This window comes from Taudactylus pleione, unplaced genomic scaffold (assembly GCF_031769625.1).
Source record: "Taudactylus pleione unplaced genomic scaffold, aTauple2 ptg000207l, whole genome shotgun sequence".
Taxonomy (NCBI): Eukaryota; Metazoa; Chordata; class Amphibia; order Anura; family Myobatrachidae; genus Taudactylus; species Taudactylus pleione.
Genome location: NW_028284609.1, coordinates 3,641,225 through 3,664,257, shown reverse-complemented (window position 1 = coordinate 3,664,257; position 23,033 = coordinate 3,641,225). Strand labels below are relative to the sequence as shown.

The 23,033-nt window shown below is 42.8% G+C and overlaps 1 protein-coding gene across 4 annotated transcripts in view; it reads left to right on the top strand.

Annotated features, from left to right (window-relative positions):
- USP15 (ubiquitin specific peptidase 15) overlaps positions 1-23,033 on the top strand; it is a 163,332-nt gene that overhangs the window by 38,245 nt on the left and 102,054 nt on the right. For 2 of the 4 annotated variants that reach the window (XM_088478115.1, XM_088478114.1), the window contains exon 7: positions 18,402-18,488. The exons of the other annotated variants lie outside the window; for them this stretch is intronic. In XM_088478115.1, the coding sequence (XP_088334241.1) occupies positions 18,402-18,488 (87 nt within the window). The remainder of the gene's footprint in view (positions 1-18,401; positions 18,489-23,033) is intronic. 4 annotated transcript variants of the gene reach the window in all.

Below are 23,033 nucleotides of genomic sequence, written 5' to 3'. Positions count from 1 at the left end.
GGCTGTGGGGCTCCCTGGGGACGGCAGTATGACTGCGCTCACCACTAGACCACCAGGGATACGGGGCTGGAGCGTTGCGGAACACGCTCCAGCATCCCGGGGAGTTAATGGCCTGCCAGGGGAGGATGCCTTCCCTGTAGCGCACACGAGGCTCCTCCCCATCACTGTTCTCCGGCGCCTTATGTTGAGGTTTTGGCGGGCTGAGACAGTGATCCTCCCCAGGCCCGCCTCCCTTCATCCTCCAGCGGCCTTTTTATGAGCAGTACGCTGGTGCAGGGTGCGGAGCCTGGGTGCCCCTTACATACCTCTCCTCCAGTATAAGGTCAGCGTATGTGTGTAGCGCTATCACTGCCATGCTGTAGGTCTGTGTATGTGATAGTGCTTTTAGTGCAGGATTTCTGCATTGTATGTGACTTTATGCTAGTTCTGTGTGCCTGATTATTTCTCCTTTCAGCCATTTTAGCTATCCCTATTTCTTCCTCCTTGACCAGCCCTCTCAGTGCCAGTACTGTCAGGATGGGAATCTGCCTCACAGTTTAAGTGTTATTACTGTGAGAGAAGTGTCACATACCACTATGTCCAGTGAGGACTCTGTTAGAGGAGCACCTCTCCTCCTATTTTCCTGCTCCAGATGTAAAGCAGGTGTGGGGGAGGGGGCGGTACTTCAGGATGGGTTATGTGCTGCATGCTTGGCCATTCCTGGTACCTCTGCTGTACCCAGCACCTCTCAGGAACCACCTTTTTGCGCAAGCCTTGACTGTCCTTGTAAATAGGTTGGCAGTCCCTCCTGCGTTTCCACAATTGGGGTTCGCACAGCAGGCGGTAGTCCCGCCTTCAGTTCTAGAGGTTCCGGGGCCGCTAGTAATGACACAGTGCCCCCCGCAACAGGTCCTTACTCCGGCAGACCCAGGTTTGGCTAATTCTGGGGTGCGGAACACTCAGCAGGATCAGTCTAGACCTGCTTAAAGACCATTATTGTCATATTCATCCACACAGGATGATGGGTCGTCTGATGAGGAGGAAATTCTAGATCTGTCGGACACAGACACTCCTCAAGCAGGGACAGAGGCTAAGTCTAGTATTTACATTCCAGGTCTCATACGGGCAGTCCGTGGGGCCATGGTAATTACTGACGACAACCTACCTGCAGCGCCTACTCATGCTTATTTTAAGGTTAGAGGAGCTGCAGCAGTTTTTCCTCTATCTGGTCAGCTAGTTGATCACATGGAGGAGGCGTGGAAATCTCCGGGGAAAAGATTTCAACTTCACAAGCGTCTGGCCCGTGCATATCCCTTTGCGGAAGATTATTTCACTAAATGGGAGTCTCCTCAGGTGGATTCTCATGTGACGCGTTTAGTAAAGAGCGCAACTTTGCCTATGTCTTCTCTGACAGATGCTACAGACCGTAAGGTGGAGGTGTGCCTTAAGTCTATCTATTCCCTCGCTGGAGGAGCATCTAGACCAGCTATGGCTGTCTGCTGGGTGGCCCAGGCTATGGAAAGATGGGTGGACGCTTTGGAAGCATCATTTGCTTCTGAGGGTACCAGCGAACAGGTGGTGTTAGTGGGTAACCTTCGGGATTCCGCTATGTACATTAACGAAGCAGCTTTGGATTTGAGCCTGCTTCTAGGATTTCCGCGGCGGCTCTGGTCGCTCGACGCTCCTTGTGGTCACGTTCTTGGAGAGCGGATGCTGAATCCAAGAAAGGCTTGGAATGCTTACCCTACAATGGGCAGGTACTGTTTGGGCCAGCTTTGGACAAGATAGTGGAAACGCTGGTGGCTGCCAAATCTGAATGTCTACCTTCAGCCCCGACTCCGTCTGGGTCTAAAAATCCGTCTTTTCGGCCCTTTCGCCCTCCGGGAAAACCTAAGGTTCAGTCCTTTCCAAGACCTTCAGGTCCCAAAAAGACCGCTAGGACCAAGAAACAAACTTGGAGTACCAGACGTCCAGCCGCCAAGCCGGACGACAAATCCTCAGCTTGACGGGCTGGGCCTCCCCTTGGGGGACCCCAAGGTGGGAGGCCGACTTCTGCGATACAACCAGTGTTCGTTCCAAACCACCACAGACACTTGGGTAAGGGGGGTGGTATCTCAGGGATATGCCCTCTCCTTCCGCAAAAGGCCGCCTCATCAGTTCTTTGTAGCAGGCCGTCCTTCAGATCCAACGAAGGCTCTAGCGATCCAAGAGGCGGTGCGCTCAATGCTTCAGATGGTAGTAATAGAACCTGTTCTGTTATCCCTGAGGGGAACCGGATATTACTCCAACCTTTTTCTGGTTCAAAAGTCAAATGGATCATTCCGACCTATCCTCAACCTCAAATCACTGAACAGGTTTTTAAGGGTCCCTCTGTTCCGAATGGAGACTCTGCGTTCTATTGTTTTAGCTATGCAGCCTGGGGATTTTATGGTGTCCCTGGATATTCAGGATGCTTACCTGCCAAGGTTCATCAGCGTTACCTCAGATTTGCGGTGTCGAACCTCCATTACCAGTTTCAGGCTCTACTGTTTGGCCTCTCCACGGTTCCTCGGGTGTTCACAAAAGTAATGGCTGTCATGACGGCACACCTGCAGTTGCAGGGGGTTCGCCTGTTACCTTACTTGGACGACCTTCTGTTGTTGGCAGGGTCGCCACAGGTCCTTTGCAGCCATCTACAACTGACGATATCAGTATTGCAGGCTCACGGCTGGATAGTGAACTGGAAGATGTCCTCTCTAATTCCTTCTCAGAGAATGGTCCATCTCGGGGCATTGTTGGACTCTCAACAACAGAGGATCTTCTTGACGGAAGAAAAGATAGCCCTGTTGCAGTCCAAGATATGCAATGTTCTAAGGAATCGCCGAGTGTCTCTTCTCTCAGCGATTAAGTTACTGGGTTCCATGGTGTCAACATTCGACATGGTGGAGTATGCCCAGTTCCATTCCATGCTTCTGCAGATGTTGATCCTCTCCAGATGGGACAGAAATCCCTGTCGAATAAAGACGCAGATGATCAGGCTCATTCCGGAAGTGCGCCTGCCTTTGACTTGGTGGTTACAAAAGTCCCATCTCAGCAGGGGACATCCGTTTTGAGTTTCGGATTGGGTCCTTCTAACAACTGATGCCTGCCTTCGGGGCTGGGGCGCTGTGACAGGCCTACATGTCTTCCAGGGCCAGTGGATGTCAAAGGAATTGGACCTGCCGATCAATATATTGGAAATTCGAGCAGTATTCAAGGCGCTGCAGCATGCTAGACCGTTCCTGCTGGGGAAACCTGTGCAGTCAGACAATGCCACCACGGTGGCTTACCTAAATCATCAGGGAGGAACTGGAAGCCAAGCGGCTCTAAGGGAGGTGTCCCGCATCCTGACTTGGGCAGAAGGCAATTTTCCGGCCATTTCGGCCATCTTCATTCCGGGTGTGCTCAACTGGGAAGCAGACTTCTTCAGCCGCCATTATGTACACCCGGGGGAATGGTCTCTTCACCAGGAGGTGTTCCAACTCCTGGTGGACAAGTGGGATCTTCCCGAAATAGACCTCATGGCCTCCAGACACAATCGTAAGCTGTGGACGTACGGATCCCGAACAAGAGACGCAGGAGCTCTCCTGGTTTACGCTCTGTCGGCACGATGGAACTTCCAATTCGCGTACCTGTTTCCTCCGTTCTCCCTGCTGCCTCGAGTAGTTTGAAACTTCAGGCAGGAAGGAGGCAAGATCCTGCTGGTGGCCCAGACGAAGTTGGTACTCGGATCTTCAGTGTCTGTCCATCGACACTCCTTTGCTGTTACCTCAGAGGCCGGACCTGTTGTCTCTGGGGCCTTGTCTCTACCCGGACCTGAGTCCGCTATCTTTGACAGCGTTGCTCTTGAGACTTCCCTCTTGAGGTCCAAGGTTTTCTCTAGAGCGGTGGTGAATACCATGCTACATGCTCGGAAGCCGGCTTCAGCTAGAATTTACCACAGGGTGTGGCATACCTATTTTGAGTGGTGTCGCCCTAAAGCGTATGATCCTCACGAGTTTCGGATATCGAGTGTTGGCTTTCCTACAGGCGGGCTTGGATTTAGGTCTACGCCTCGCCTCACTGAAGGTGCATGTTTCTGCCCTGTCGGTTTGGTTTCAACATAGAATTGCTACGCAGCCTGATATCCGTACCTTTATGCAGGGTGTCCTTCGCATCCAGCTTCCCTATGTCCATCCGGTAGCTCCATGGGATCTGGCTGTGGTCCTGAAGGCGTTCCAGGGTTCTCCATTTGAACCTTTGGGTTCCGTGGATTTGAAATGGCTTACGGCAAAGACAGTGTTCCTTTTGGCTATTACTTCAGCCAGAAGGGTGTCAGATTTGGGCGCTCTTTCGTGTCGGCCCCCATTTCTAATTTTTCATTCGGATAGGGTGGTACTTTGTATCCGTTCCGACTTTCTTCCTAAAGTAGTGTCTAATTTCCACATTAACGAGGAAATTGTGGTCCCAGCCTCTAATGCATCTGATCTCTCGGCTGGTGAGGCTTCTTTGGATGTGGTACGGGCTCTGCAAATTTATGTGGGCCGTACCAGTTCTTTAAGAAAATCGGACTCTTTGTTTGTCCGATATGGATTTCATAAGAGGGGTTGGCTTGCCAATAAACAGACTTTGGCACGCTGGATTTGCATGGCGATCTCTGAGGCATACACTCATGAGAGCTTCCAGTGCCACCCTCTGTGAAAGATCATTCTACAAGATCTGTGGGACCTTCATGGGCAGCTCGACGTGGCGCCTCAGCTGTTCAGCTTTGTAGGGCGGCCACGTGGTCCTCTGTTCATACTTTTGTCAAGCATTATGCCTTTGACACATTTGCTTCTCAGGATGCTTCCTTCGGACGGCGGGTTCTCCTCTCGGCACAGGAGCGTCCCCTCCCTTGAAGGATACTGCTTTGGGGCTTCCCCAAGGTATCCCTGTGAATCTTTAAGGACCCTGAGGTACAAAACAGGAGATATGGTAAGAACTTACCTTTGTTATCTCTGTTTCTATGAAGTCCTTAGGGTCCACAGGGCGCCCGCCCTGACGCCTTGTGCTTCTGTAGGGTGTTGTTCTGGTCACCAGTTTCTGTCTCCTTTTTCTATGAGAATGTGAATCTTGTCTGTTCCAGACTTCCTTTTTCCTCTCTCCCGGCCTATGGCTTGATACCAAAACTGAGGTGCCTTGGCCTCTGGGCGGGGTATAGTAGGGGGCCCGGTGCATCCTTGGATGGAGATCTTTAACTATGCGGTGCCCATTCCTGGAGCCAAGCCCTATACCCCAAGGTATCCCTGTGGACCCTAAGGACGTCGTAGAAAAAGAGATAACAAAGGTTCTTACCATGTCTCCTGTTTTTATGATATTAATATGCCAAAAATCAAATTTCATTTTTGTCACTTTTTTAAAAAGTGCCTTATAAACTACAAAGTAGCCATTAATTAACCTGCATACGCCATTGGGCCGCACATGTTAAGGAATCTATATTTGAACCTCTATATACTCCTTCCTATACCTTCTAATATCCTGCCTATACCTTCTAATATCCTGCCTATACCTTCTAAGGATGACGCTAATTTGCGTACTCAGTATTACAGTAAATAAAGACTTAAGACCTGGAATCTGTGGTTCCAAAGCACAAGTATTATTCAAGTAAAAGTACAGTCAGTTACACGCTATTGATCCAGACACAATTCGGCGCAAAGGAATTATACAGACCCAAGTACAGTATACATACGCAGCGCTTCCGGACCAGATGTTAGGCATCAGCAAGAAACCCCTCATCTATCAGCATTTAGCACGAAGACTAAAACCCAGTGTTGGAGCACACATATTTATACCCTCCAGAAATAGACAACACAATAGAGAAGTTTGTTGTTGATGCCATTGGTTCCCAAGGGGGATACATCTGTTACAGAGCATTTAACAGGCTGATTCAAATAGACACAACCCAGCCTCCAACAACTGAGGGTCTCTGGATTCACGTCACATGCAACATCCTAACAGTTATTCATATCATATATATTTTGTTGCTTGAAGTCTCTGCGGTCCATAAGTCGAGAATGCATGATGCGATCTCAACACCGATATTACCGGATTTCTGTTGAAAGAGTACGCATCAGTACGAAACCAAACATGGCTTACTTAGCATGTATAAAACCTTAGTTACCAAATAATCTTTATTTCACAGCATTTATACTAAGTGAACAAACTTAAATCTTATACCTTAAAGCTTATGGAACCTTGTATGTGAATATGTAATGTGTGAGTATACGGGGTTTGATATAAAGACGCTAGTTAACTGGGGACAGATGCGTGCGCATTTAGCTACTAAACAGAGGATCTTATGCATTCGCTAATATGCGACTAGTTAACAGCGCAATTGTGCGTATTACTGTGTATATGAGAAGTGATGAAAGATGCAATCGCATGGTGCTAATAGTAATCTCGCCATATGTACTTAATTGTGAGTTTATCTAAAATGGTGCTTGGGCGGCCATTCGCAAAATGGCGTCTTGCAATTTCATTTCCAAGATGGCGTCTTGCGGCCAGTCGCAAGATGGCGTCGCCGCGATTCAATTTTAAACTGATCTTGTCTCAGCCAATTATCCAGCTTCGACAATGTGCATGTAGTCCTTACCAGAGAAGGATCAATCTCCATAAATGTTTGCAATATTGTAGCCAGTAGGCTACAGTGGCCAACACCATTATTATTATTCTTTTATTATCCGTTATTTATATAGCACACACATATTTCACAGCGCTTTACACAGAATATTTGTCCATTCACTTCAGTCCCTGCCACCAGCAGAGCTTACAATCTATATTATATATATATTCCCTACCACATGTTCACATACATACTCACACACTAGGGTTAATTTTGTTGGGAGCCAATTAACCTACCATTATATTTTGGAAGTGTGGTAAGAAACCGGAGTACCTGTAGGAAATCCACGCACCACAGGGAGAAAATACAAACTCCACTCGGCCATAGTGGGAATCGAACCTATGATCTCAGAGCTGCGAGGCCATTACACTGTCTGTGTTGCCCATCAGATATTAGTGTTAGCTCTCAGGATTTAAGCTTTGAAAAGGTAAGTTTCTCAGAGCTTGATACATTTGGCCAGATCGCAGCAAGAAACCTATAGGGACTTCTCTGCCAAATGAAAATAGAGGGACTGCAGCAGATATCGCCCTGTTCAAACATATGGGGAAACTTTACTGATGCAGTTTTAAAGGTTTTTCCAGAAATCTGCATTGATACATCAGCCCATATGTCCAGTCCATACAGAACATAGCAGGTAAGTGAGCGAGGGCAGAGGGCTGTAGTCAGATCAGCCAATGCTGCCTGGAGACTCCAAACTTAAGCTCTTACAGACATTTCAATAATCCAATTTTCCCTCATATTACTTGAGATTTGCCCCCACTTTCTTTTACTCTGTTTAATTCTCCCAGATGTTCATTTCACCCATCACTTGCCAGAATTTACCTACTGACATGTAACGTACCAGGGTCTGTCTCTTGGCAGTAACAATACTTATAAGACCTTGTTCCTCTCTGTGCAAGGGACGTCCAGCTGATCTCCCAGCAAGGCAGTGAGGCACCCAATCTGTTTATATATTGGATATCAAGAACAATCAGCCTGCCAATAACACTAACTATATAGACCCAAAATTTAGGGCCCTTTACAGGCCGAGTCCCCAAAAAATGTTGGCAAGTATGCTGGACCTGTCAGTCTAAAATGTGATGTGACTTTCAAAGAGGTAACCTGGTCCTGACTCCCCAACATGACCTCTTCCCCAGATACATTATGCTCATTTCCCAGACTTTTGAGGTTATGTAAGATTTGGGATTTTGCCTAGGAAAAAAGAACTTGTATAAGCATGAGGTGCACAGTGCTGGTGTAATATAGGCTGCACAGTGCTGGTATAATCATGGGCTGCACAGTGCTGGTATAATCATGGGCTGCACAGTGCTGGTATAATCATGGGCTGCATAGTACTGGTATAATAATGTGGTGCATACTGCTGGGTATCACTTGGAGTGCACAGTGCTGGTATAATCATGGGGTGGGGTATACGGTGCTGGTATTACCATGGCATGCACGGTGCTGGTATAATCCAGCTATGGATGATGCTGGTATAATCCAGCTATGGATGATGCTGGTATGATCATGAGATATAACAGTGCTGTTATAATCATGGGGTATACAGAGCTGGTACAATCATGGGGAGTACAGAATTGGTATTACCATGGCATGCACAGTGCGGGTATAATCATGGGGTGTACAGTGCTGGTATAATCATGGCATGGACGATGCTTGTATGATCATGGGGTGCACTGGCTGGTATTACCATGGCATGCAAAGTGCTGGTATAATCATGGCATGGATGGTGCTGGTATAATCATGGGGACCACACAGAGTTGGTATGAGCATGTAGTCTGCTCTTCCACTTATAGTCCCTACTTTTGTATGAGCCTCCTTATAGGAATCACCCTCTCTGTGTGAAAACTAATATGTTGCAATAGCTGTAAACCTATTTATGTGTAAAATACATACCTGATTTCCTATTCAATGTGTTTTTTGGGGTTTTCAAAAAGCCTGTTAGGAGAATGTAAGAAGTTACAAAAAGTCATAAATACTTTACGCCAGCCCACATTACACACCCCCAGGGACATTTTCCTGTACTGACTTTTATAGTCATCTACAACATCGCTGATCTACTATGCGGGCATACAGTTAGTGGTTTATAGTTATTAGCCCCCCCCCCTGCTAACCGATTTTCAGAAAAGTTGATTAGAGTAAAATAAATGAATTATACAACAAAAAAGATTCTATATGAAAACCTCAGGACAGAATGTGCTGATTGTAATAAGGATTTAGGGGACAATTACCAGACATGTAATAGCAAAAATAAAATTACATATTTACCTGATTTCAAGACTTTGAGCTGAAAAAGAAAGTGAATAGTAATTTAGTAACGTTGGCTGGCTAAAACCTGCATAACTACAGTATATCACAGTGACTTTATAACCAGTGTGTCAGACAGCTGGTCTGAAGACCTGATTTATAGATAAAAAGTAATACAAGGGCATGACAGGTAAGATAGAAAAGAGAGAGCAAACTGTCAGCACTTACGTTGTGTCACTAGGACAACTTCATCCTGTAATAATAATAAAAGCAGTATGTAAGAAAGGGGGTAAATATGAACATCGAAAAATGGTACAATAGAGGTCAGCATTTTATTAGGATACATTAAGTAACTTATATCATCATCGCCGTCACAAAGGCAACAGCTACAACAGAAAATACACAGTTCCTGGATCTATGTTCACAAGCGCAATATAACAGCATAGTGTACAGTAATATTACACATATGGGCAGCATCAGCGGTTGTTACATCTGTGCAGTTCAATAGGTGCTTCCCAACAACTAGGGTTTATAACAATTACAGGACCGAGATCCATACAAAAGTTAAATTGGTATTACTTGCACAACAGAATATGCTAGCGGTATTTAGATAAATGGTAACAAATAATAGTTACCAACATTTATAAAACAGGAGAATAAGACATAGAAACATAGAATTTGATGGCAGATGAGAACCACTTGGCCCTTCTAGTCTGCCCTTTATGATAGTTAGAATTGCATGAACCAGAGTAACAGGAACTGTACACTGTTTGACAGTGAAAAATGTGGATTTCTCCTGCAAAAAACAGGTCCATGAGCATCTTTACAACCTGAAATAGAAATTAGAGGCGTCTGGCGATTGTGCACTTACTCAGCAGCCATTGGTAATATTACATTCTACTGTAATTCATATATACTGTAATTTCTACATTCAGGTATCATCTATAGAGTGGAACTAAAGAAGACAAAATCTCATCCATTGCTGCCTTATACACAGTCACCTACCAGAGGAACTGAAACCAGCCCATTCTTCTTGTTTTGTCTTGTACACTGAAAAAACACCAGTTTTATTATACAAATGCAAAAGCAATAATTGTATTGAAAATTAAATAACCGATTAATTACTGTATTGCCAATGGCCAGTATGCTGCCGCTGTGTCAGCACCACCTTCATTGGGCCTCATTTACAAAGCACAGAACAGCTGAGGTGCAGGCTGAAGTCCCTTATGAAGGTGACCTGCATGCCAATCTGCACATATGTGGCTTTATTACCAATAAAGTGCCAAGGTATACAGAGCAGTATGGTGGAGCAGCAGAAGTTGGCTCTAGCCAATGGCCAATGACTAGTAGAAAGACATAGATAAGTTATGCGGGGTATTTCTTTGCTGCGCTGCTACTTCCACTCAGTAAGAAGGATTATATCCTGTCATTGGGACACATGTTGCTCTTTCCTGCTGTACAAGCACATAACTAGTGCACTATGGCCAATGTATAAATGGAACAGATAAAAGTGACACAAGTAATAGAAGACAGTCCCTGTGTTCAGTCACTCTCATGATTAATTGAATTTATTACTCTGCATCTCTCTCAAGTAGAGAATAAATGGAGATGTTCTTTTTAATGAAAAAGCTGCTACTAAACTGGTCAGATGTGAGATTTTTTTGGAGAAATCTAAACATTTGCCATTCTAGAGTTTTCTATGTCTCTGTGCAGCCTAGCAAACTTATTTGTGTCTCCCAGAGCAGAGATTAGGGGTACGCCTCCTATTGCCATCTCAGGATGAGGATGTGTGTATATATATATATATATATATATATATATATATATATATATACACATATATATATATGCGCCAGTTCAAGGTTCTTACACTCTCCTACAAAGCCTCACCAAATCCTCTCCCACATACATTTCTGACCTTGTCTCCCTTCACACTTCGCTCAACAAATGCATGCCGCCTCTTTTGCCAACTGATTACTGTCTCCCACTCCCACATCCAGCATTTTGCCCGTGCTACTCCCTACCTTTTGGAATGCTCTCCCTCTCCCTATCAGACTCTCCACCTCTCTACAAATCTTCAAACGGGCTCTCAAGACCCACTACTTCATCAAGGCCTTCCAGTTATCATCCTAACCTATTTCAAGCTCTTTCCTCCCTATCTTTCCCTTCTGTGTCACGCCTGTCTGTCTGCCCCTCCCCTTTAGAATGTAAGCTCTCACGAGCAGGGACCTCTTCCCTCATGTGCTTCTCTTTACATTTTCTTCTACTCCTTACTCCCCATAATGGGCACCTAACACGTGACTGCCAACTCCCTGCTGCTTATTGTGAGTGCTTTAATTCGTGTTGGAGCAATGTATTTAAGTTGTGTCCTTGTTCTGCACTGTAATGTACTGTAAGTTACTTGTTTCCTGTTCACTTACTAGTTTGTACTATGTAAGACGCTGCGAAACACTTGTGGCGACATATAAATAAAGGATGATAATATATATATATATATATATATATATATATAATCTATATGTGTGTGTGTGTGTATATATTCTATGGCTGTGTGACTTCAAGTCTCCATTTCACCTCAGGGGGAGCTGCCTAGTGGCCTAAAATGTGTTATGTTTAAAGTTTAGCCGGTGCCTGCAGCGCAGGTTTTCTCTGACTGTCATGGTCCTGAGTAGTCAGCCAAATTCCTCAAGTTGGCCTCTGCCCACCTGAGTCAGCAGCTGTCAGGAAGAAGCTGTGCTGCAGGCGGCGACCAAACATTACTTTATTATTGCCCCCAGGTTCAGCGCAAGCTGCGCTGTACTATGTGCTGCAGTATGTTGTGTCACATACATTAAACAGGGCGGGCCTTTTGTATAGAGGAGGAATCTTGGGGAATCTGGCTGGCTGCTCAGGGTGTTCAGACACAGTGTACATCCAGGGCGGATGCTCCTCCCTCCAAATGGTCCGACCTCTGTTTGTGATGAGGAGAGGGAGATCTGATGCTGGTTGTTTGTATTTTTCAAGAAGAAAAGGGAGATTACCCATGTGTGCTGCATGAACCCACCTCTCCATGTGTGACAATTTATTTGTTGTTTAATACTGGCAGTACCTTATTGCCCACATAAAGGACCTTATGACATGAGCACATCATTTACAACATAAGATTGTCATATTTACATACTACTAACAAGAAAATCTTTTTCTTGTCAAATATTCAGGTTTCAAATACAGAGATATTACCTACTCGCAGTTACCACTGACGGAATAAATTTTAGTTGCATTAAGTTTTTTTTGCTCTGTACACACAAAATTCGTCATATAATCAGATCATTGATAATATCTAAACAAGTTATCTTGTAAATAATCAGCAAATAACCCTTTAACAGAGAAACTCAACATAGACATTTCCTTAATAACAACATCTAGAAGGCCATACATACACGTATTTTCCTATCCAGGGCACCTGGAATAAGTATTGGCACCGTCAATTACTTAATCTAAGGTTGTGAAAATATTCTTAAAGAAAAAACTGAAGTACAGGTAAAGCCTTCAGGTAAAAGAGGAAAAAAACTTTTAGGATGATTAGATAGGGAGTAAATAGAAAACAAAAGGATGGGACATGAGCCTACAGCCATGGCCAAAAGTTTTGAGAATGACACAAGTATTGGTTTTCACAAAGTGTGCTGCTTCAGTTTTTATGATGGTAATTTGCATATACTCCAGAATGTCATGAAGAGTGATCAGATGAATTGCAATTAATTGCAAAGTCCCACTTTGCCATGACACTGAACTTAATCCCAGAAATATTTCCACTGCATTTCAGCCCTGCCACAAAAGGACCAGCTGACATCATGTCAGTGATTCTCTTGTTTACACAGGTGAGAGTGTTGATGAGGACAAGGCTGGAGATTACTCTGTCATGCTGATTGAGTTAGAATAACAGACTGGAAGTTTTAAAAGGAGGGTGGAGCTTGAAATCATTGTTCTTCCTCTGTTAACTATGGTTACCTGCAAGGAAACACGAGTGGTCATCATTGCTTTGCACAAAAAGGGCTTCACAGGCAAGGATATTGCTTCTAGTAAGATTGCACCCACAGTAACCATTTGCCTGTATTGGATAATTAAGAACTTCAAGGAAAGCGGTTCAATAGTTGTGAAGAAGGCTTCAGGGCGCCCAAGCATGTCCAGCAAGCGCCAGGACCGTCTCCTAAAGTCAATTCAGTTGCGGGATCAGGGCACCAGCAGTGCAGTGCTTGCTCAGTAATGGCAGCAGGCAGGTGTGAGTGCATCTTCACGCACAGTGAGGTGAAGACTTTTGGAGGATGGCCTGGTCAAGAAGGGCAGCAGAGAAGCCACTTCTCCAGGAGAAACATCAGGGACAGACTGATATTCTGCAAAAGGAACAGGGATTGGACTGCTGAGGACTGGGGTAAAGTTATTTTCTCTGATGAATGCCCTTTCACATTGTTTGCGGCATCTGGAAAAACGCTTGTTCGGAGAAGGAAAGGTGAGCGCTACCATCAGTTTTGTGTCATGCCAACAGTAAAGTATCCTGAGGCTAAGGGAATGGGCTCACTCACAATTTTGTCTAAGAACACAGCCATGAATAAAGAATGGTATGAAAACATCCTCCAAGAGCAACGTCTCCCAACCATCCAAGAAAAGTTTGATGAGGAACAATGCATTTTCCAGCATGACGGAGCACCTTGTCATAAGGCAAAAGTGATAACTAAGTGGCGCTGGGAAAAACACATAAAAATTTTGAGTCCATGGCCAGGAAACTCCCCAGCCCTTAATCCCATTGAGAACTTGTGGTCAATCCTCAAGAGGCGGGTGGACAAACAAAAACTCACAAATTCTGACAAACTCCAAGCATTGATTAGGCGACCATCAGTCAGTATGTGGCCCAGAAGTTGATTGACAGCATGCCAGGGCGAATTGCAGAGGTCTTGAAAAAGAAGGGTCAACACTGCAAATAATTGACTCTTTGCATAAACTAATGTACTTGCCAATAAAAGCCTTTGACACTTATGAAATGTTTGTAATTTTACTTCAGTATACCATAGCAACATCTGACAAAAAAAGTCTAAAAAACTTTTGGCCATGGCTGTTGGACAAACATACTTATAGTACAATCGCAGCAAGAAGTGAGCATCTCAATGCTGTAGTCTCTTTATAATGTGATTTAGTCAATTGTAAGGTCATAATATCCACTCAGCGACATCACTCTTTGTAGCAGCAGCATCTGCTATAATGTGACAAAAATGCACCATACCATATATAAAAGTGTAGTTATTAGGGGCTTACAGGCAAGTTGCATACTGTGGGGAGGGGGGGGACAAAGCACAAGAAATAGCAACCCATATTTTAAAGGGGGTTCAGGTGTATTTTATCAAAAGAAAAACAACACTGTCAAATAGTTAACATGTGAGTATAAAAGTATTGCTAATAAAATAAGTTATCCACTCACAATTTTAGGGCAAGATTTCCATATATTGTAATGCTGGGTACACACTGGCCAACATATTGGCCGTTCGCGTAGGCTGTGCAGCACAGCCGATGGCAGATGAATCTGCTCATAGTGCTGTGTGTACTGGTGGTCAGCCAACTGCCCGTACACTTGCTGCAGAGGCTGGTGGGGAGGGGGTCGCAACACCAGAGGCAGTGATGGTGGTTCAGTGTATATGAACAATCATTATCTGCTGATATATCTGAAGATCAGTCAATCTGATCCTCGAGATAAGCATATATAAGCAGGGGCAGGCTCACAAATTTTAGCTCCAGTGATGAAACACAACCAAAAAGCAGAATGTGTGACAAACTGTGCTTGTGTGTTTTGTCTAATACGGGTGTGGTTTATATGGCCACTAGGTTATAATCCATTAGGGATACGTGTATACAAATGGTTTGCATTTCACCTTAATCCTGTGTATAGAATTTGCCTGGTGGAAGACTGGCTGCCACAGCTGGTGCTGTTACAGTGCTGATGCTCGGCTTGGTCGTTAGATGCATAGCGCTGTGTCAATTTTGTATGCATGTACAGGATTATTGCTAAATACAAGTAGTAATGTATAGATAACCTATAATTTGGGTACAATACTGTTATCTCATTCAGAAGGAATATAGATTAGTGCAGAAAGCATTTTATAGAAATCGTTTATATAATAATTTCATAATATAGTTTTGGACATAGTGGGAGCGATAATTGATGGGCGCCCAATGTTACAATTCAATTGTTGTGGACGCTCGTTAATTATCGCCATCTTCACACCCTAATAGACTGGGTTTAGCTGTGTAAAAAGGCTAAACCCATCTAAAGCCCTAGTTAGGGTGCCATAACCATGGGTTTATCATACATTTTTGCTCGTACTCTCCTGAGGGGGTGTGAGCAGAAGCATCAGAGGCTATCGCGCCCGAACAAAGCAAATATTGAATTGCTCCGTTGGGTGCCCTAAAACAAAATAGCAGCCTTGAAAACAAATGAATCGCCGATTTCCCCCTCCCTCCATAACTGATCAAGCGATTGAAATGCCCTTTTGATAGATAATATGGGTGTTTAGGCCAGGAAAAGGGCTTTTCCATCTTGCCCTATATAATATAAGGGTTACACTGACAAGAATTCCTTTTGGGGTTGTAATCCCAGTTCCCAGTCCCATCAAATGTCACTACCAGAACAGAGGCATTTAATGAATTCCTTATTCCTGGAAGTATAAGCATCTAATTGTTAATTATACTTTCACCAATGTAGCTCACCAGTGCCACTTCTTCCTCTTGAACAGCTGTTATAATCTCCGCTATATGGCTCATGACAAGCTTCATTCATGCTGAAGAATTTAAAACATTGGTTAAAGTGGAAGACTTTAATGTGCTACAGTGGTCTCTGTATCATTGAGAAGTTCCAAGAGAATATAAACATTGTTCATTTAAATAAGTTCAGTTAAGTAATAAAAGTTGATAACTGTTTCGAGCAGTAAAAATAATATATTTAAATATTACATTTACACTTACCTGTATACAGGTTGAGTCTCCCATATCCAAAATGCTCGGGACCAAGGGTATTTTGGATATCTGAATATTCCGTATTTTGGAATATTTGCACACCATATTGAAATGTCTTAGGAATAGGGCCCAAATCTAAACACATAATGCATTTATGCATCATATACACCTTATACACACAGCCTGGAGGTAATTTTATACAATATTTTCAATAATTTTGTGGCTCAAACAAAGTTGTGTACATACATGAAATTAATTTGTTTCATATACACCTTATACAGACAGTCTATAGGTCATTTTATACTTTATTTTTAATAATTGTGTGCCTTAATAAAGTTTGTGTACATTGAACCATCAAAAATCAAAAGTTTCACTATCTCAATCATGCTAAAAATATTCTGTATTTCGGAATATTTGGATATGGGAGACTCAACCTGTAATATATTTCTTTCTTTTTCTGTTCTTCATTCTCTGTTTCCTCTGCCACTGTGCTCTTCTCCTGCCTAATCCTAGGTTCAGTGGTGGGGTTTTAGTGTCCTGCGTATACAGGAACCAGGGCTAGAACTAGGGATGAACGGTTGGTTCTGCCACCCTGGATGCAGGATTAAGCGGTGCATGGTCGTGTAGTGTACAACTGTCCAAACTTTAGAAAGTAAAAATCTTTAATGTAGAAATACATCTCTGCCTTTTTTGGCTTCAAGCAGGATTCTTGATTTTGGAAAATAAATAGACCTCTACTTGTGAGCATGACCCATAAGTACAGTTGGTCTTAAAATACAAAAAAGTTAAGTTGCTTTCAACTTCTTTCTACAACTGTGCAAATCTGTATATATCTGTTGCAATAAAAATTTACATATTTTTCTAGAGTTTTAAGAATTGAGGAGACCTGTGTGCTATGTTCTCTCCCATTTCCGTACCTGTCAGTGTCACCATCTTTCCAGCAGTATATATTTGCATGTGACGCAAGCACAGAACATAGCAAAATCTCTGGCACTGTGTCAAAATATTTATCACCTGTGCTGGCACTATCTTTCTGGATACCTTGGATAGATCGTACTGATAACATCCCAGTAATTGTGGAAAAGTTTGTTCTTGGTACAGGGTGTGTAGCTTGAGGTTGACTTTGACTTGCTGACACCCTGAACCCATTGTAGATTTACCACTGTATTTGAATGATATTTTGTCATACAAGAGTGCTACCCAAAGTGAGAGCATGCTAGCTAAAACCTGTTTTTTGTATTTTCCTACACTTACATATTGCTGTGCATCAAAGTATCCATAATTTCAACTGAAATTATGGATACTTTGATGCACAGCAAATGTGCCAAACCACCATACATCCTACCACATTAGCCCTTTTGTAAGCTTGCTAGATTTGAGCAAAATCAACATAAGGTAATGTTTTCAAGCAAAAGTGGAATTAGAACAGGTATTGAGAACAAGTGCAGGCTAGCTAGATAGCCCATGGCTGAAACAGTAAGTAGGATATATTGGAGCAGACTGAAGTAGGCTCCAGGAAACACTGGAACTAAGGCCCTGATTCAGAGCCGGACGCTCTTTCAGAGCGCTCGCTCTGAATCAGGGCGGGGTTTTTTTTGCAATCCTGGCCGCTTGCCAAGCTGTGGGTGACCACCCACAGCTTTTGCGAGCGGCCAGGTATGGTCACAACCATCGGGCTTGCGACGAGACCGTTGTGGTAGGGTCTCGTTCCCGCAAGCCCCAGTGAGCTTCCTGCTCTAATAGAGCAGGAAGCTCAACTACTGACATCACGAGTGATGTCAGTAGGGCCGCCCTCAAACGGCAGGCGTTCCTTCGGCCAGCCACCCCCCCTCCCCGCTTACAAAACAGGGCGAGCTGTTTAGGGTTCCCGGGGGGGACTTAGGGTGAGGAACCCCCCGGGAGGTTAGGTTTAGGCTAGGGGAGGTTGGGTTAGGCACCCCCCCCGGGGGACTTAGGTTTAGGTGGCGGGGAAGGGGGATTAGGTTTAGGCACTTAGGGGGGAGGTTAGGTTTAGGTACCCCTAAGGGAGGTTTAGGGTTAGGGGGTAGAATAGGTTAGAGAATACTTACCTGGGGGCGATCTGGATTTTCAGTGATGCCGGGATGCCATGCGGCCGGCGGTAAATCATGCTGAATCCGTTCAGTCATATGAGTTCTTCTGTACTAGAACCCAAGTAAGTAAGTGTGTTTGAAAGTAAGATATTAGAGCTTCTGGAGGATGTGTTGAAATATAAATAAATTCATGTAGGTCAGTTAACTAAAGTTATGTAAGGTTTCTCAGTTATCAATTAAGCATTTGTTTCTGTTTTAATTTTGGCTTAGTTTATCAATTTTGTACACAAATCAACATACAAAGTGGGACTCTGCTGTCTGTATGAGGTCTTTAGAATAGTGTGTGTGACCCATTTTAGAGAATTTTGTTTTTAGATTGAAACGATAATACAATTCTTAAATAATTTTTTTACTTTGAGCCATTTTTTCTTTTACATTTTGTTACCATAATTTAACAATTTTTCCTAACTGCGCATTTTTATATTTTGAAGGTCACCAGGTGCACCATATTTTTCAGCATTATCAAAGGTTTCTCCTCCATCTCTGTCAAATATTTATAGCAACGTCAACAAACTAAAGTAAGCACCATGTCCTGAAGTGTGTGTATTAACCCATTGTCATCCATTGAGTGGGTTTGGTGTTTGCAATGTACTGAATTATTCAGTATTGATTTTTTTTGTACCAAATTTCTTATTAATATTTAATTTTTTACATATTTTTTTCCTCATTTGTTTACAATCAATTGGCACTTACTGTCCCATAGATAATTTGCACTATGGGCCAAATATAATAGGGTATCCGTTTTAGTAACAGTACAAACTCACACCTTCTTGCATTTTTTAAAGTTGCGAGTTTGTGATGCAAACTTTTCAGCTCGAGGCTACTGCATTTGCTAGTTTTTCCCTATGTAAACTGACACCTTTTAATGCGACTAGCATTAAAAGGTGCGAGTTATACAGAAGCCATCACACATCAGTGAGATTTGTGATGGCTTCTGTGTGTGTGTTAATAAAAAAAAAATGACGTGCACCCCCTCCCTAAAAGCCTAACCAGCCCCGGGCATTATAAAGCCTTTCCTGGTTCTAAAAATACAGGGGCCAAAATGCGTAGGGGGCCCCTGTATATCAAGAACCAGCACAGGGCTTTGTTGAGCTGGTCCTGCAAAATCAGGGTACAACACGAGTAGGGGTCCCCTGAAAATCCCCAAACTCTTTCTAGCGGAGGAGAAAATGCCAGCAAGGGAAACCTTTCACCGGTTTCCCCGGCCAAAGCATTACCCCTGACCACTAGTCAACCCAGGCCGGGGATCCCTGGGGAGTTGGGGACCCCCCTAATAAAGGGGTCCCCCTCTCCAGGGCACCCCAGGCCTAGAATGATAGCCCGGGGCTATCCCTGGCACCCTAGGGTGGTGGCTGCCGGGTTGATAGTGTTTTGTGTAAATTAAAGAGTTAAATATTGTCTTTAGTTGTAAAACCACACGTACCAGCAAGCCTCCCCCCGCATGCTGGTATTTCGAGAACCACAAATACCAGCATAAAGGACATTACGGGCACTTGCAGTTCCACAACTAAAGAAATACGTAAAAAAACAAACACACACCGTCAAAGTAAAATTTTAATAAAATATACCTTCACACTCACGCATACTCACATACGCGACATTGTATCAATGATGTAACCACAAGATTAAACTCAATTAATCTTGTGGTTACGATTTAGTGGTACCCAGCATAGACTTCAATGGTGAATTCTCACCATTGAAGTCTATGGGAACACTGGCTGACCGCATTCAGCCAATCAGCGAGCTGCTCCTCTGATTTTCCTGAACCAGGACCAGCTCAACAAAGCCCTGTGCTGGTTCTCAATATACAGGGGCCCCCTACGCATTTTGTCCCCTGTATTTTTAAAATCAGGGCAGGCTTTATAAAGCACGGGGCTGGTTATGCTTTTGGGGAGGGGTGCACATCATTTTTTTTATAATTAAAACCTTTTACATAAGTACACACAGAAACATGCACGTATCTCATGGATATGTTCATGTTCCTCTGTTAATCTGACCTGCTCAGGATATACTCGCTAGCCTGAAGCAGGTCTATTATTTGGGGACTTTTGGTTCTTTTTTTTGCGAGTCTAAAACAAACACCCTATTACATTGGGCGAGTTGATTGTTTTCAATGTGAAAACATCTGGATGCGAGTTTGAGAATGGAGATTTTTAGTAACACTTAAAAAATGCGACTTCTATTGAACTGACACCCTATTACATTGGAGAGTTGTGAAAAATTGCGAATTTAGCACAAAACTCACACTTTACCAAAACTGACACCCTATTACATTTGGCCCTTTGTATTTGTTGACTTATAGACCATACATTTAGTATAAACCGCAGATTACAAAGGTATTTATTGCTCCTAAAATTAAGTGATATTGTCACTTTTACATTGTTATGAAATTACAAACTAATGGGTCTGTACTGTTAATCGTGGAACTGCCGTGATTATTATCTATCCATATTGCAGGGGATATTTTACATTTTTATGAAAATATCCCAGCTATGTACAAAGAAGAACTTGCATGGGTTGCAGTACAGAAGGGAAATACTTCTCCAGGAGAAGCTGACACTGCGCACAGTGTCAGCTTCCAGAGCCAGACGAGGGTTGAGAGAGAGCGAGATTGAAAGATCACTCTCCTGCACCTAGATCCTCTTAGGCTTAAATCAGTTTACACCATCTTCAGATGGTGTAAACTACCGTAGCTAAACTCCGAAAAGTGTTGCTTTTTTGGAGTTTAGTACATAGAGGTCAGATTGTAGTCCCCATTAATAATTGTACATTGTGCAAAGATTTCGGTGAAATATCCCGCATTCTGCTTTTAGTACATAACGACAATACATAAAGACAATACATAACATACATTATATTTTAAAAAACGGCTTGATACTTGGGCCCGGTATGCAGTCGGGAGGCCGGCGGACCTAATCCCGACAGCCGGCTTCCCGACTGCTTAATCCCGGTGAGGGTTAAATGACAGGTGTCTAAATCTAGACGCCTGTCATTTACCGACGCCGGGAGACCGGCGCCCAGCATCCCGATCGAAGGGACGCCGAGCGCGGATAGCCGTGGGGGGGAGGGTTAGGTTTAGGCTTCCCGAGGTGGATTTAGGGTTAGGCACCCCCCTGGGAGGTTAGGTTTAGGCTAGGGGAAGGGGGAGTTAGGGTTAGGCACCCCCGGGGGGACTTAAGGTTAGGCACCCCCCGGGGGACTTAGGTTTAGGTTGTGGGGAAGTGGGGGGGTAGGTTTAGGCACCCCGAAGGGAGGTTTAGGATTAGAGGAGGGAATTAGGTTAGTCAATACTTACCTTAGGGACGATCAGGATTTTCACCCATGTAGGCCAGCCGCTGTCGGGATTTGTAAATCATACCGATTCCATGGGCCCCTTAGTTATTTGGGACAGAACCTGGCGATGTGTGATTTAGGAATCATGCACTCCTGTAAATTTTGTGGACAGTCACAAAGTATGTAATAATTTTATAATAAAGATATCTTCTTAATGAACACTGAAGAAATAATATAAAAACTGATATTAAACAATAACATTACATTATTTTCAGAGATTTATACATATATTAACAAATTTGTGTTGTTTTTTTTTAAATATTCTTAATAGTTTATAAACAGTCATACAGCAAGCTAAAAATATTAAAATAGATAATAGTTTATGGTTTTGAAATTTAAAGTGAAATCGTAGTTAATGAGATAAAAATAACTTTTCCTACCGAAATTGCTGTTATTTTTGAATACAAACAGATTGCGTGGTCTATAAGTAGAAATTAAGCTATACATATTTGTAAGCAAAACTGGCCCTTTAAATACCAAAGGAAATAAATATGGATTGTTACTAACTTGCATGTTATGTTTTATTGCAACTCTTCCAATTGGCAAATGAATAAGCATTAGTAATGACTAAATTTTTTTTCCAGATCAAATAAAAATAAATGTTGAGCAATAACAGCAAGTTAAAATAATTGTGTGCATGCATGTAGTCAATTATTGAACATATTATTTTATTGTACAAAATAAATGTGTGGTAAAAAATTTTTGTCCAGTTTCTTTGGTAGGGCAAAGTTCTTTGTCCAGCATCTTATAGCCATCACACAAAAGGGGCCTATCCATTAGCAGATCTTACTGAAAGACAAAAGACAAAAATTCCTGGGGCTGCTGTGACAGATATCTGTCATGTACATGACAGATATTTGAAATAGACGAACGATATTGGATGACATCATTCTTTGAGTGTTTTTTTTTTTATGTTTCTGTTCATTTATATTAAAAAATCGTTCATCCGTCGTTTACCGCGACAGATATTTCTAATATCTGTCAGCAATAAACAATAATTGACCAACATGTTGGAGAGACAAAAGACCAAATTTGTCGTCCGCGGGAGTGCACATTTTTATCGTTCAGAGCCTATCCATTAGCAGATAAATTGAAGGACTGAACGATAAATCGTTCATCTTTCACATTTATCTGCTAATGGATAGGCCCCTTAAAGGGGCTTATCCATTAGCAGATCTTTCTCAAAGACAAAAGATTTATCTTTTGAAAATTTCTGGAGCTGCTGTGACAGATATCTGTCATGTACATGACAGATTTTTGCAAAAGACAAGTGATATTGCATGACATCATTCTGGGAGTGGATTTTTTTTTGTTTCTATATCATTTTCATTAAAAAATTGTTCGTCGTTTACCGCAACAGATATTTCTAATATCTGTCAGCGATAAACGATAATTGACTAACATGTTGGAGAGACAAAAGACCGAATTTGTCTGCCACGGGAGTGCGCATTTTTATCGTTCAGAGCCTATCCATTAGCAGATAAATTGAACAATAAATCGTTCATCGTTCAAATTTATCTGCTAATGGATAGGCCCCTTAAGTCACCAATATATGATGGTATTCTTGTAGTAATGTGTACGATTTATTTTTAAGTTTTTTAATATCATGTGTATTAAACCGTTTTCAGAAATATCACCATTATTAAAATACTTATTTATTTTCCAGCATGATATGTGACTCATGTTATATTTCATGTTACTTTTTAGAAAAATATACCAATAATATATGG